We start from the raw sequence: 12,917 nt of genomic DNA on the forward strand, positions 1-12,917 counted from the left end.
TTTTGGCTTTTCTTAGTTTTAAGCAAGTATGGGTTTGTGAAGTGCCTCTTCAACTTACACCAGACTGCCTCAACACATGAAAAATCATGATTGATGGAAGGAGAGAAGATATACAGCACAGCAGGCTAAGAGAGCAGCTTTGCTTTGAATCCCACCTGAGCTACAGCACAGGAATTTTTATTTCTGGTTCTTTATAAACGCTGTAAAGTAATTCAGAGAAAAAGGACCACGAGACTACACTGGAAGAGAGCAGTGGAACTGTGTTTAAGATCAGTGTCCTGCAATAGTGTGATGTTGTGAATAAAGCCGTATCTAAGAGTTTATACAGGGGGAATTTTCTGAGGCTCCAGAAGCAAAGAGGTCAAAACAATGACTCCACACCAGGGTCAGTGAGCAACCCCACTTCTCATGTGGGGTTCCCCCCTCCAGCTTTCAATTAGTGCTGAATGATGGCATCTGACTCTTTTTTTTAAAGTTACCATGAGCTTTCTCTTAAACTCAACCAGATGTTTAAAATTCTCCTCCCTCAAAAGAGACATTCAGATCTAGAACAAAATGGTCCTAATTCTCCCCAAGGGCACCTTTTTGCTGATTACAGGTGTGTGCCGGCTCAATATTCTAATGTTGCCACTTGTTATTCCTGTCATGCTACTCAGTGTGATCACATTTGTGGGTAAAAGTGTAAGTAATTTCTCGTACAAAAATAATTATAGCTTATAGCAATACAGCCTCCAATAAGTAAACTGTATCCCACTTTGCACGCCTACTGTTATGGGCAGATGTCACTTTCTTTGTGCTTTCTGGTTTGCCAATGGCCAAATCACGGAGCAAAGATGGGAGGAAGTATTTGTTTGATACTTTCTAGAGAGTCCACACAGGCACAGGAATAAAGTAGCACTTCTACTTCATACTCCAATGCCCCATAAATCAAAGTATAACATAAAACATAAGCTGGGCCATTAGAAGGAACTATTAGACAGAAACTTCTCTTCACAGCATTGGTTATCTTCAGAAATCAGTCCTGCTCTAACCTACGCATTTTTGAGGAACAAAAATATATTACCTAAAGTAGCCAGTAGCTGAAAGACTCACGCTCTGTTCAAAAGCTTCTTTAATCTGTAAAATACAGCAGCATTTGTGGTAAACCAAGGAAGGAGTCGGGAATGAACACAGCATACACATTTTTACTTGATCTACATAGATGTACTTATTTACATACATTATTTAAAAACCAAACTATAAGGCAAGGAAGACCAGCTGAGTTAAGCTTGTTCAGCTATACACCATGCCTAATACCATAGAACTAAACTTTTGATGAGCAATCTGAATTCTTTTGGCAACACAATAAGGACCAGACCTGTCGACAGTGGCTCCTGCAGAATCTTTAGTGCCATAGTCAGGAAGGGCCCTGCTCCATTTTTCTGCTCAGGTTCAACAGAAAGGGATCACTCTTTGTCGATGGAGCAGAACTGACTTTGCAAGACGTGAAATGATTTCTCTGCATATATTGATAATCGTTCTTAGCTCAGCCATTTCTGCCAATATTTTGGGTGTGTCTAAATTATCCAAATTAATCTGGCACCTATTAGAGGAGAACTGGATTTGATCTTCGCCTACGTAGCTGCTGGTTATCAAGCTGCTACACGTATTTCAATAGTATTTGCTATTGCGAGGAATTACTACTGCCAAGAAAGTGTTTGCATTATTTCAGTTATTACAGTATTTAATCACTTGAGAGGAAACACCCTCCTGCACTGAATCTGTAAATGCCTTAAGGCAGGGACTGCCCTTGCATCAGGCCGTAGATGAGAAGCAATTCTGGATGTGAAGAAATAACAAACAGGTTTTCTATTAACATCTCCATACATAGGATGACATTCCTTGCCGTATCTTCATAAAAATAGTTGACATTATAGCAGAAAGCTTTTAGTTAAGAAAATTCAGTTTCTGGCCCTAGAATTCTATTTGAGTTTCAAGTGGGCACCAGACAGGTCCCATTTCTATAAATAGCTTTAGCACTACTTGTGTACTACTCTACTGCAAATATTACTAATACTATAACTAATTACATATTAGAGCAATGGGAGCAAGGATCCCTGCTAACTTGTTTGCAGTTCTGCAATATACTGCATATGGAAGAGGGATGGAAAGAAGAGGTTGAGGAGGCTTCTCTTGATTGGTTTGGTAAAAATACACAACAGCCATGTGTGAAAACTGACAATCTCTGGGCAATGGCTTGTCTGAGGGGAAACTGTGCTGGATTATGTTCCTGCAAAAGCCGATATTTTTTTCTATATTAAAAACTTCTGTGCCTCCAAAAGTGACTTCACAGGTAGCTTCTCTTCCTTTCCAACTAGATATAACCTGGGGTTATATCTAGTTGGAAAGGAAGAGAAGCTACAGTTTCCCATGTATCTAAACCAAGCACCTACACTCCATCCTTCTGTGAAATAACCTGTTTCTGCAGTTTTCAACTTTAGGATTATTAGGCCGAGCAGACTCATAGACTACTATATTTATATATGTATATCTCACAGTTTCCACAAGGACAGAAACCACATTTAGTAGGGTTCACGTGTCTTACCCAGTCATTCCAAGTCCCTTCTGGGTTCTGGTTGATGATCGGCTGCAGGCGTTTCAGAAGAGTTTGGCAAGCATCCTGGTGAGAAGTTGGCAGAACGTAACACAAAATTAACACAGATACATTTGGTATCATTCAAGATATGTTCTAGTTAGCATTTAATTAGTATATGCTTTACTATCATCTCAGTTTGAAAAAGTATGGTGGGGGATAGACGCAAACAAAGGGTTAAGTTACAAGGGCTGGAATCTGCAGGAATCAGCAGATTCAGAACAGGATACAAGACTTGTATGGGACTTGGTAGTTCGTTATATGAAACAAGGATTTTGTCAAACTTAAGCCTTTCGGCAAAAGCTCAGATGATGTTTGAAGACGCATAAGCACCATTACTGAGGAACTGTCAACAAGTCATGTTTCTTCCGAGCAATCTCCAGTGGTATTATTGGAAACCTCTAACTTGATTTCTAGGGGATCACTAGTGCTTAAAGTTTGGCAGGCATTGAATCCCATGAGGGCCGGGGTGTTTTGTTAAACTCAGTACTGCTCTTTACCTTCACAGCCATGCCATTGACGTCCGTCCCTGCAGATCCCACTGAGGCACATGCGTTGGGAACTGTCGTCGTGCTCGTTTCACAGAAGTGAATACATGACATGGGGATGTTCAATTCCCGACTAGCAACCTGTTTCAGGAAGAACACCACGTTCTTCTCTGTTTTAAAAACATTCTAAACACCCCAGCATTTCCCCAGTACTTGCTAGAAGTCAGCAACACCAGGAAAGATGAAGTCCTAGCAAGTCTTCTTCCAGCCTCCAGCTGAAATCATCCTGCCCAGTTTGTCAGCACAAAGAAACAGCAAAGGAGGGGAGTGTTTCAGCTGTCCTCAAACTCAGGATTGAGACTCGAGTCCAACATGCAGCTCCTGATTTTGCGGCTTATATCTTGTATGACTTAGGGCAAATTACGCAGGCCCAGATCCCAAGCTTTCATTGACTCGATAAACACCTTTACAGATCTGCCTCTCAATTATCCATTAAACAAATATGATGATAATAATACTGTCTGGACTGTACATGAATCTGAAGGCTTTTTTTACCACGGGTTTTATGGGATCAGCCCCCCAAAAATCTTATTTCTAATAAGCCTCTTCACAAACCATTAGAAGAATGAAACCCAGACAATCTGTTTTTATTTCCTTTCTCTGTGACTCTTAATGAAAGCATCTTCGCTCTCTGGCTCTATCAATGCAAAGAAGCAGCAGCTATACCAATTAAGAAACTGTCCTACTGGTACACTAACTAACCAAGAAGAAAACCTTCACACTGTTGATCTGCATGACAGGTAAAGCACAGGGCAATACTTGCTTGGATCATTTGTTACCTGGATCATTTTTGTATGAATACCCTGCCCCATCTCAATTCCACCATGTGTCAGAAGCACAGACCCATCGGTATAAATATGAACCAGAGCCGCAGCCTAAAAGAGACAAATGAAAGCAAGATTAGACCAGTGAGAAATATGTTGGGTATGGTGACAAACTGACAAATCAAAAAAGACAGACACAGTGTTGCAGAGTATTTCAATGTATCTGTTTAATGTTTTTGAATAGAAGGCAAAATTTGGAATGCTAGTCCCTGTTCTTTGTCTATAATGAACTTCAAAAGTGAAAGATACAAATCCTTGGAGATCTGCTTTTTCTGTTGCTAGATCTTGAAATAAATCTACACCGGGCAACAAAGAAAACTGAGGACCTTCCTCACTAGTGGCTGCACAGGCAAAGTGCTGCAAGTTCCTTTTTCTCTGTCATTGACGTTTTCGAGCCTTTGGACACATGTTTTTCAGCTGCCTGGGCTGGGCCACTGTCAGCAATAGGCACAGCAGGAAGGTTCTGAATGAGATTCTCCTCCCAGACTCAGCTGGAAGTAGCGCTGTGACTTTAGCCTCCAACAGAGAGAGCCAGTTTGATATGATACAAGTCTGCCAATTCATTTTCAGTTGATAAAATGCTGTCTATTCCAGAAGCACTGGACACCTACAATAAACAAAATAGAAAGAACCAAAACCACTACTGTTCTCCTTTTCTTCCTTAAACTTGGTCTTTGAAGCATAGCCTTCAGGGAACAACCATGAGGAGGATGATAGTTTGGCAGAAGTTGTAAGATAACACAGTTTGTATCCTAGGGTAGGATAACTGAAATAATGTGTGGATAAAAAGCTTAGCTCACTTTTCTTGAAAGAAACTAACCTGAGAAAGATACCGTGTGCCCATTCCGAATGGAAACTTCATTGGTACAATGGCAATCCCTTTTTTCTTCCAGTAGTTTTGTTTGTTAAATTCACTGACAGCTGCTTTTCTACTGTAGAACGCAGATTTCTCCACACATTCATTCCAGCACCGTTTCAAGTTTTGTGGATCAAGCTTTTGTTTGAAGTGTGTCTGCTCATTCTCCTTATACATGTTGATTTCCCTAATCTGCAATAATAAAATGAACAGCTATCGCATAATCTTGTTAAAGGCAGACTGACCATGTAGGAGGACTGCTAGTGTTTTCTGAACAGTTACCAGTTTGGTTCAGTTTTTAAGAGCATGCTATTCGCTCAACAACTAGACATTGATTTAAAACTATATTAATTTTAGCACAAACTATGTTCAACTTAGAAAAGATTTGTTCAAACAGTTGAGCTAATTGAAAGGATTTTAACTCTCAGACCGCAAAGGCTTCATTTCAGGAGGGAAGATGCCTTCATTTTGTCACCTTTTCTGGTGATAAGCCAGTTTTATCTGCAACTCCCGTGATCCACGTTTCTGTCACCAGTGCTGACTGGGGAAAGCCAAACCCTCGGAACGCTGTGTTTGACGGCAAGTTTGTTTTGCAGGCGTAAGCCCAGCATCTCAAGTTGGGAATCTTGTACGCGTTGTCCATTTTTAATAAGGCTACTTCTGCCACCTGTGATAGGGGACAAACACGTATAGTTCAATGTCACAACAGTGCCTCTTTCAAATTCACATTTAAATCCTTCTCACCTCATATAAAGACCTTAACTTGAGACGAGCAGCTTTCAAATTGGCTTTCTGCCGCTCACTGATAGCAAGAATACTCTTATGCACACATGCAGGCTTTATTCATACACTCGTCATGCGGCACATTAGTTTTCAGTTCTTTTTTGATATTCACAGAACACAGCTGATGTTCCTAGGAGAGGAGTGCTGGGTAGTAGTTAAGGATTAACAGGTCATTTTACATCGATTTTGCTCCCACTTTGATATCAAAAGCTACACAGGCAGAAGAGATTTAAAGCAACAGGATCTATGAAATGAAATGCTGAAAGCGTTGTAAATTATCACGTCCTATGGGAATTCACAGTTAGTGGTTTAGTTCCACCAGAAAGAATAGGTCCTGCAGTCTACTGTGTCTTCTGGTTCTTACAGTTTTCTTTAAGACATTTCATGTGACAAATGCAAAAACACAAGAAAAGGAAAATCCCATATTAGATACTGCAAATTCAGCTATTTTTTCACTTATGAAGTACAAGTTGAAATGTTAGTTTTAAATGTATTTTTTTAAATTATGACCACAACTTTTACAAACTTCAGAGAAAGAATGTGTACGAAGCTATCAGTCTTAAAAGGGTTACATATAAATCAGAGGGAATACAACATATTTTTACAACAGGACTCTTAGCTATGCCAAAGTTTCTTCCCAGAAATGTCTGTTCTAATCTTGATGCAATGACAGAGAATTAAAATACATGATTTCTTGCTAACTGAACAATAACTAAGTGAAGCGCAGATTACTGGAGTTCAGCTTCCACACTGGAAGACCGGTCATTATTGGGATGAGCACCAAGCTTCTCGACCCTCTCTACGGCTGCACTCCACAGAAGAAAGAACAAATCCCACAATACTTCCTTGGGAATACCGAGATAAATCACACTGGCCCAGAAAATAAACCTGGGCTGTAAGTTGGGTAAAGCTTATAATTTTATTCCAAATAAACCCATTTCTGCTTTTAAAGGTGTTGAATTATTAATGCTATGCTAATTGGATCAAAAGGAATCACACAGCTAGAGCACTGGTTATTGATGTCATTAATTAGGGAGCGATGTCAGAGGTTAGGCTGTTATCATGGGATATTCCAGTTGCAGGTGAATTGGATGGAAAAGCTTCTCAGCTGGTTATCACTGCCTCCAGTTTCAGGTCCAGCTTCACTGGATCATTGTAGAACTTCATCTTAAGATGGTTCTGACATGTGATCTGCATTAAAGTTCATGCTTTTGATCATGGATTTGTTCCTAACCCGGGTTATTTTTCAGAACCACACTAGGCAGCAATACCCTGGGCACTTGCACTGACAGATCTGAGAGTCCAGAAAATACCCACAGTTGGGGCAATGACAAGCAGGTGAGGGGCAGTAACCTCAAACATTTCAATTACAGCTACAATAGCCTATGCAAGCACAAATAGCCAGTGACTGATAGCAAACCAAGCAACGTGTTATACTTTGAAGACCTAAAAGTGAGGAACTGAGGTATTCAGCACAAAAAACACAGACCCAGTACAGAAATGCATGGAGACGGTAACAGGTCAGCTATCAGTATGGATTTTCTGAAGGTTAAGAAAGGTCTTTCTAGCCTTGTAGACACACATAAGGCTTTCAGCAGGCATAAATGCAACATGGCTATTAAAAGGAATACATTGGAAGTCGACAAGTTTATAATGTGAAAATAAGCCTGATAAACCATTCATGAAGTGAATGTGTAGAAGAATATCAAGAAGCAGTATAGCGCTTCACTGAACTGAACAAGGAAAGGTTAAAGCACTGGGTGTAGATTTTCTACCGAGGCACAGTCCCTACATCAAACGGCTATATGATTAACAATTCATGTGGCAAGGGGATTCGGCCTTCAGCATTTTCCCTTCGCCCTATAAGATCTATCAGCTTAGAAAATCCTTACCACGACTGATTCATCAGGGGTGCATCCTCCATTAATGTAATATTGGGCATCCACCGCTTTGATCCTACCATCATTCATGAAGCCAACCTAGAAGGATCAACAATAACCTCTTTAGATCTTGGCATTCATTCATTTCTTCCGTGCTTATAGATTTTGAAAACGAATGTAACCCGCGCAATCAGGGTCATACTGCACTATGGATTTCTGGGCGGCGTTCGGTGAAACTGTAGAAGGGCAAGAGAGAATGAAAACGTGTTCCTGAGACCTTGGCTTTCCCACCTGCCACCAGTATAGGTACAGCTGATAACCAGCAACGTCAGCCCCCTGGAGAGGAAGCAGCAGGGAAGCCCAGTGGCTTCCTGCATATTGCCTGAGATGAGCGATACGTGTGTCGTGTAGGAACGTCAAATCTTGCTCTGACAGTACGAACAGTGTCTGGTAGACGGAGTCTGACATTTGTTTTTCTTAATGAAAAAATGTTCTCTTTGTCTCACATCTCTCTTTGCACCTTAAGGGAAGCATCTGATAAAACCTCTCTTACTTTTCTTGTGTCGCAGGGACGGAAAAGGCGGCAGAATTTGTCCTGATGAAAAGTTATGACTGATGACAGTGCATGAGCAGGGAAGAGATTAACTTCCTCCATAGGGTGAGGTTTCCTGTATGACACTGTTTCTGTGAATAACTAGCTGCTCCTTTGCGTGAACCCAACAATATGGGCGGTTTAAAATAAACCTCTGCAGAAGCCTGAGCTAGTTTGGCATCCCATTCACAGAAAGACAGGCAGAAAGAGCTACTAATATAGAAGGAAAATGACACGAAGGGAGCAGAAAAATCAAAACAAACCCCTGCAGAGATAGAGGCAGAAGCAGAGAAAGGGCTGTGCAGCAACTTTGTCTCTTGGTTTCCTAGCCAGTTGTTTTATTTGAAAAGTGATCATACTCATCTTCATTGATAGAACCAATATTAAACCAGTAACACTGAAATACTTATTCACAGAATATGGGCGTGTATTTTTTTCACTGAATTCTTGTGACACTCACTTTATATTTACCAAGAAAAGGATGTCGGCCACCAGTGATTAACATATCGTCCCCTCGGCTCAGAATAAGACGGACTGCTCTGCTGGTTCTAAATCAACAAAAGAAAAGCCAAATTTCAGCCAAAATAAGAGATGTTATTAACAAGATGGCTATTCATCATGTATCCAGATCTAGCCATGTATAAAAACGTGCAGTTAGATTAAATTTAACTTTAACAGGCTTAAACATATGCTTAAATCTATGTCCGGAGTTCATATTTCTTTTTGCATTTATAATCTTGTCAGAATTTTCACTTAATCTCTTGAAAGCCAACAAGACAACTCAGTGCAAACTTCTTCTGAAGAACTGGGTATTTCAGTGTTTAAGACTGAACCACGTTTAAGTGAGCTAACAGCAGGTAGCACTCAACCTTAAGCAAGAAATACTCGCCTCCTAGCGATTCAGAATTGTATTGAAATAGGATGCCCGTTGAATAAAACCAGAACATGGACAATAATCGACGATGAAAATTAGTCTGCAAATGCATATACCATTTTAAATAGTTACTTTTCTAAACATGTATATAAGATGTAAAATGAAATCCTAACAATAAAAGATGGTTTAAAGTATAAAATGATTACTTTTAGCATGGCCTGCTTAATCCAAAACACAGAGAACATGGCTAAAAATAATCCAGAGCGGTTTGTCCAACAGTGACAGCACTGTCAAGGGAAATGCACTGAACTAGCCACTCAGATTACAAGACCATTTTAGTTACGACAGGATGCAGCTGGATGTGTGTTCTGCAGCAAATCAGTTATGCCTATAAAAGAAACTACTAAGCCCTGACAGACAGTTGCCAATACTGTCCTGCCAAATTTGGAGGGTGGAGGATGGAGCTTTACGTATTAAGGTTCCTAAACTAACTAAAGTAGTATTAGCAAAAGCATCGTATCTAACGGATTTAAGCTAGTTTTGTGTGAAAGACGTGGGAGACTGAACTAGAACTCCTTGTTCTTAAAAGAGGTTCTACTCATGAACTTGTCCTTCCGCACCCTGCTGTGCCAGGGACGTTCACATCTGGATGGTCAACATCATGTTTTGATGTCAGCAGTTCGGGACTTGTCCTTTTGAAACGCTAACTGTTTCAACAACTGTTCTAGCCAATACCAATAACGATTTCTTCAAGTCCCATTCATTTAGCTGGGGCTGGAGCTGCTAGCAAAACAAAACAAAGAAATGCACTGAATGGTCTTACAAAATATGAATAGTCAGGATTTTGTCACTTTTTGGTGAGTGACTCTGGGAAAGGAGAAAGCATTTGAGCCAAACAGCAAAACTTGTTCAGCCCATTTTCTCTTTGGATCCCATACATACCCCACACACTTACTTGTTAGCTGCCACTGCAGCGACGCATGCCAGTAAACCAGCTTTCAGGAGTTTCCCACCAAAGGCTCCACCAACTCGTTTAACATGGCACATGATCCTGTTGGCTGGAACGCCCAAGCTTGCAGCTACCATCTCCTGTAAAACCAGTTTGGATCTTTTATGCCAACACAAAGCAAGCCTAAAAGTTAGGTTCTGAAATAAAAACCTTTTCTAGAAAAGGATTCCATAGATGTTTCTAACCGTTTTGGTTTGAAATCAGATGAAAATAATTTTCCTTTACACTAGGTTGAAAAGCAAGAAAAAGGTAACAAACACTCAGCAGTGTTCATATTTAAAATCTCTACCATGGAGACTGTGAAATGGCCATGGACAAAAGTGAGGAGTAACACCTTTGGATTTCGTGACCTAAACAGTCAGAAGTGCAGACCGTATGCAGGCCATACGCTATGTCAGCGCTTGCTTTTCCATTTGCCATCGTGAAATGATCCGAGGGCTGGAGCACCAGTCCTGTGAAGAAATGCTGAGAGAGCTGGAGCTCTTCCATCTGGAGAAGAGAAAGCTCCAGCGGCCTTTCCATATATAAAGGGGGCTTATAAGAAACAGAAAGACTTTTTAGCAAGGCCTGTACTGACAGGACACGGAGCAACAGTTTTAAACTGAAATAGGATAGGTTTCGATTGGACAAAAGGTGAGACACTGGAACAGGTCACCCAGAGAAGTTGTGTATGCCCCATCGTTGGAAGTGTTCAAGGTCAGGTTGGACGGGGCTTTGAGGAACTGGACCTAGTGAAAGATAACCCTGCCCACGGCAGGAGGCTTGGATTAGATATCTTTACAGGTTCCTTCACAACCAAACCATTCTATGATTCCGATTTTGGCACGGAGCAGCAGTCTCACCTCCAGCTATTACGACTCATCAAACCCTCAGAGACTGTGACTCCGCAGGGTGCTGATTGCTCCTCACCTCAGTGGAAAGCAAACGGGCATGGAGGAGCCTCGGCACTCCACAGGGAGCTTTTCATGCCTACAACAGTGGGGCACAAGGTACTTTGTTCAAAGGAAGCGACTTTTCCTTCCTCCTTATCCTCGTGGTGTAGTGGTCAGTGTTTATCAGGATACAGCAGCAGAGCAGCTGTTGTTGGATAATCCACATGTGCAATTTCACGTTCCTACTGCTTCTAAACTGTTCAGATGAATCTGTAAACCCAACTTAAAAAGCTCTATTGTCGCAGGTTCAGCCACTTCCTCTGAGAATGCTTTGTATTACCTGAATAAATGCTGGATGCTGTGTTGATACATACACATCCATTTCTTTATCCTCTCCTTTTGGAACAGCAAGCACACTCTGAGTCTCCAGGTAAAAGTGTTCCTGTCCTCCAATGCGAATCTCCCCTGACCCAAAGAGAAAAACACACGTGTTACTGAGGGAAAAGGACAGAAGAAATCAACCAGGAAAGAATGAACTGCCCATCATCATGTAAATTATGGTAATGAGTGTCAAATCTTCTGATGCTTCTTGTGTGAAACAGAGGAAACTCCTTGCAGGATTGAATTGGTCTTGTTCCAGTGGCAGCAACAGAACTTGATTAACAGTAACACAATATTACCCACAAGTAGTGACAATATTAAATAAAACAGAGATGAATGAAACAAAGCATGAGACTGAAGTAGTAGCAGGACCACAAGACCAGTAGGTTTAATCACACTTTCTTCCAGTTGACCACGAGCTTTCACAGGCCTAATGGCTATATGGAAAAAAGGTTGAACTGGGACTTAAATAGCAGACAGACAAGCCCAAATACTGACAACGTGTCACCAAACTTATTCTGCAGTTTACCTTCAATTACATCATCAACAGTTTCAAATGCTTGATCAACATTTCCTTGTTCTAATTTTCTTTTTGGCTCAAAGAACGAGTTGTGCTTTATAGCTTCCTGTAGTGAAGAAAAAGGGAATTAGTTTTTTACTATTTCAGTATTTTAAAGGTTCTCAGCTTCTTGTGGCATTTTGATCTCAGGATAAACGCCATTCTCTTCAGAGATTTGAACCACCAGCTATCAAGTCAATGAGCAACCGTATTTCATCCCTTTACTGTCCTTGTAGATAAGTCCGTGTATTCAGTTGCAGCAATTAATTCCTGGTGTGTTTGGTGTTACTGATGGCAGCAGCTTCTGAAGGAAACACATTCAGTTTATTCAGACTGTGCTTCCTCCTCACACATCTAGCGAGCAACCAAGAGAGCACAGAATAAGATTGCAACCCTATTGTCCGAAGAGCGATGTCACTAAGAGGGGAAGAAATCATAAGGACTAGGTAAAAATAGAATCTATTTATCAAGTACGATTTGTTCTCTTTCTAATAAGACTTAATTGGAGCTTCAGCTGTAGTGAAATATTCGTAAAATCTACCAGTTGTTAAAAAGAAACTACTTCTATTTTCACACCAGAAAGACAGTTCTGTTTACACACCACGTGCGCTATGGAAACAAGCTGTAAAGTGACTACCAGAACTAATGCTGCTTCCCTGCACACGTGTCCTTAGCTCCTCACTTCCACACGTCTCATCAGCCCAGCATCAATCCATTTTCCCTATGGATCCCACAGCCCACTTCTAAAATGTTCTACATCCCTAACACCTTTCCCTTTGCTTTCCCTCCACATTTCCTATGTCTCCAGCCTAACTTTTTGGCTTGCTAGCTTGACAAGAGACACAAAATGCTGAAGATGATAATCAGTAGATCATTCTGCCAATATAAACACACTGATTAGCTAACTGGAAGCTACAAAAGAAGAGGGTTCTTCTTTTATCACAGTATCACAGTATGTTTGGGATTGGAAGGGACCTCAAAAGATCATCTAGTCCAATCCCCCTGATGGAGCAGGAACACCCAGACGAAATCGCACAGGAAGGTGTCCAGGTGGGTTCTGAATGTCTCCAGAGAAGGAGACTCCACAACCTCCCTGGGCAGCCTGGG

The 12,917-nt window shown here is 41.0% G+C and overlaps 1 protein-coding gene across 4 annotated transcripts in view; it reads right to left on the reverse strand.

The window, feature by feature from the left end:
* The window catches only part of AOX1 (aldehyde oxidase 1), a 42,224-nt gene that overhangs the window by 6,667 nt on the left and 22,640 nt on the right, over window positions 1-12,917 (reverse strand). For all 4 annotated transcript variants that reach the window (XM_065069502.1, XM_065069503.1, XM_021299509.2 and 1 more), the window contains 11 exons: window positions 11,781-11,877; window positions 11,211-11,335; window positions 9,945-10,078; window positions 8,576-8,663; window positions 7,536-7,622; window positions 5,336-5,527; window positions 4,825-5,052; window positions 3,960-4,055; window positions 3,133-3,261; window positions 2,585-2,659; window positions 1,064-1,116 (listed from right to left, as the gene is read on the reverse strand). In XM_065069502.1, the coding sequence (XP_064925574.1) occupies window positions 1,064-1,116; window positions 2,585-2,659; window positions 3,133-3,261; window positions 3,960-4,055; window positions 4,825-5,052; window positions 5,336-5,527; window positions 7,536-7,622; window positions 8,576-8,663; window positions 9,945-10,078; window positions 11,211-11,335; window positions 11,781-11,877 (1,304 nt within the window). The remainder of the gene's footprint in view (window positions 1-1,063; window positions 1,117-2,584; window positions 2,660-3,132; window positions 3,262-3,959; window positions 4,056-4,824; window positions 5,053-5,335; window positions 5,528-7,535; window positions 7,623-8,575; window positions 8,664-9,944; window positions 10,079-11,210; window positions 11,336-11,780; window positions 11,878-12,917) is intronic.

The sequence above is a fragment of the Columba livia genome, chromosome 7 (assembly GCF_036013475.1).
Source record: "Columba livia isolate bColLiv1 breed racing homer chromosome 7, bColLiv1.pat.W.v2, whole genome shotgun sequence".
Taxonomy (NCBI): domain Eukaryota; kingdom Metazoa; phylum Chordata; class Aves; order Columbiformes; family Columbidae; genus Columba; species Columba livia.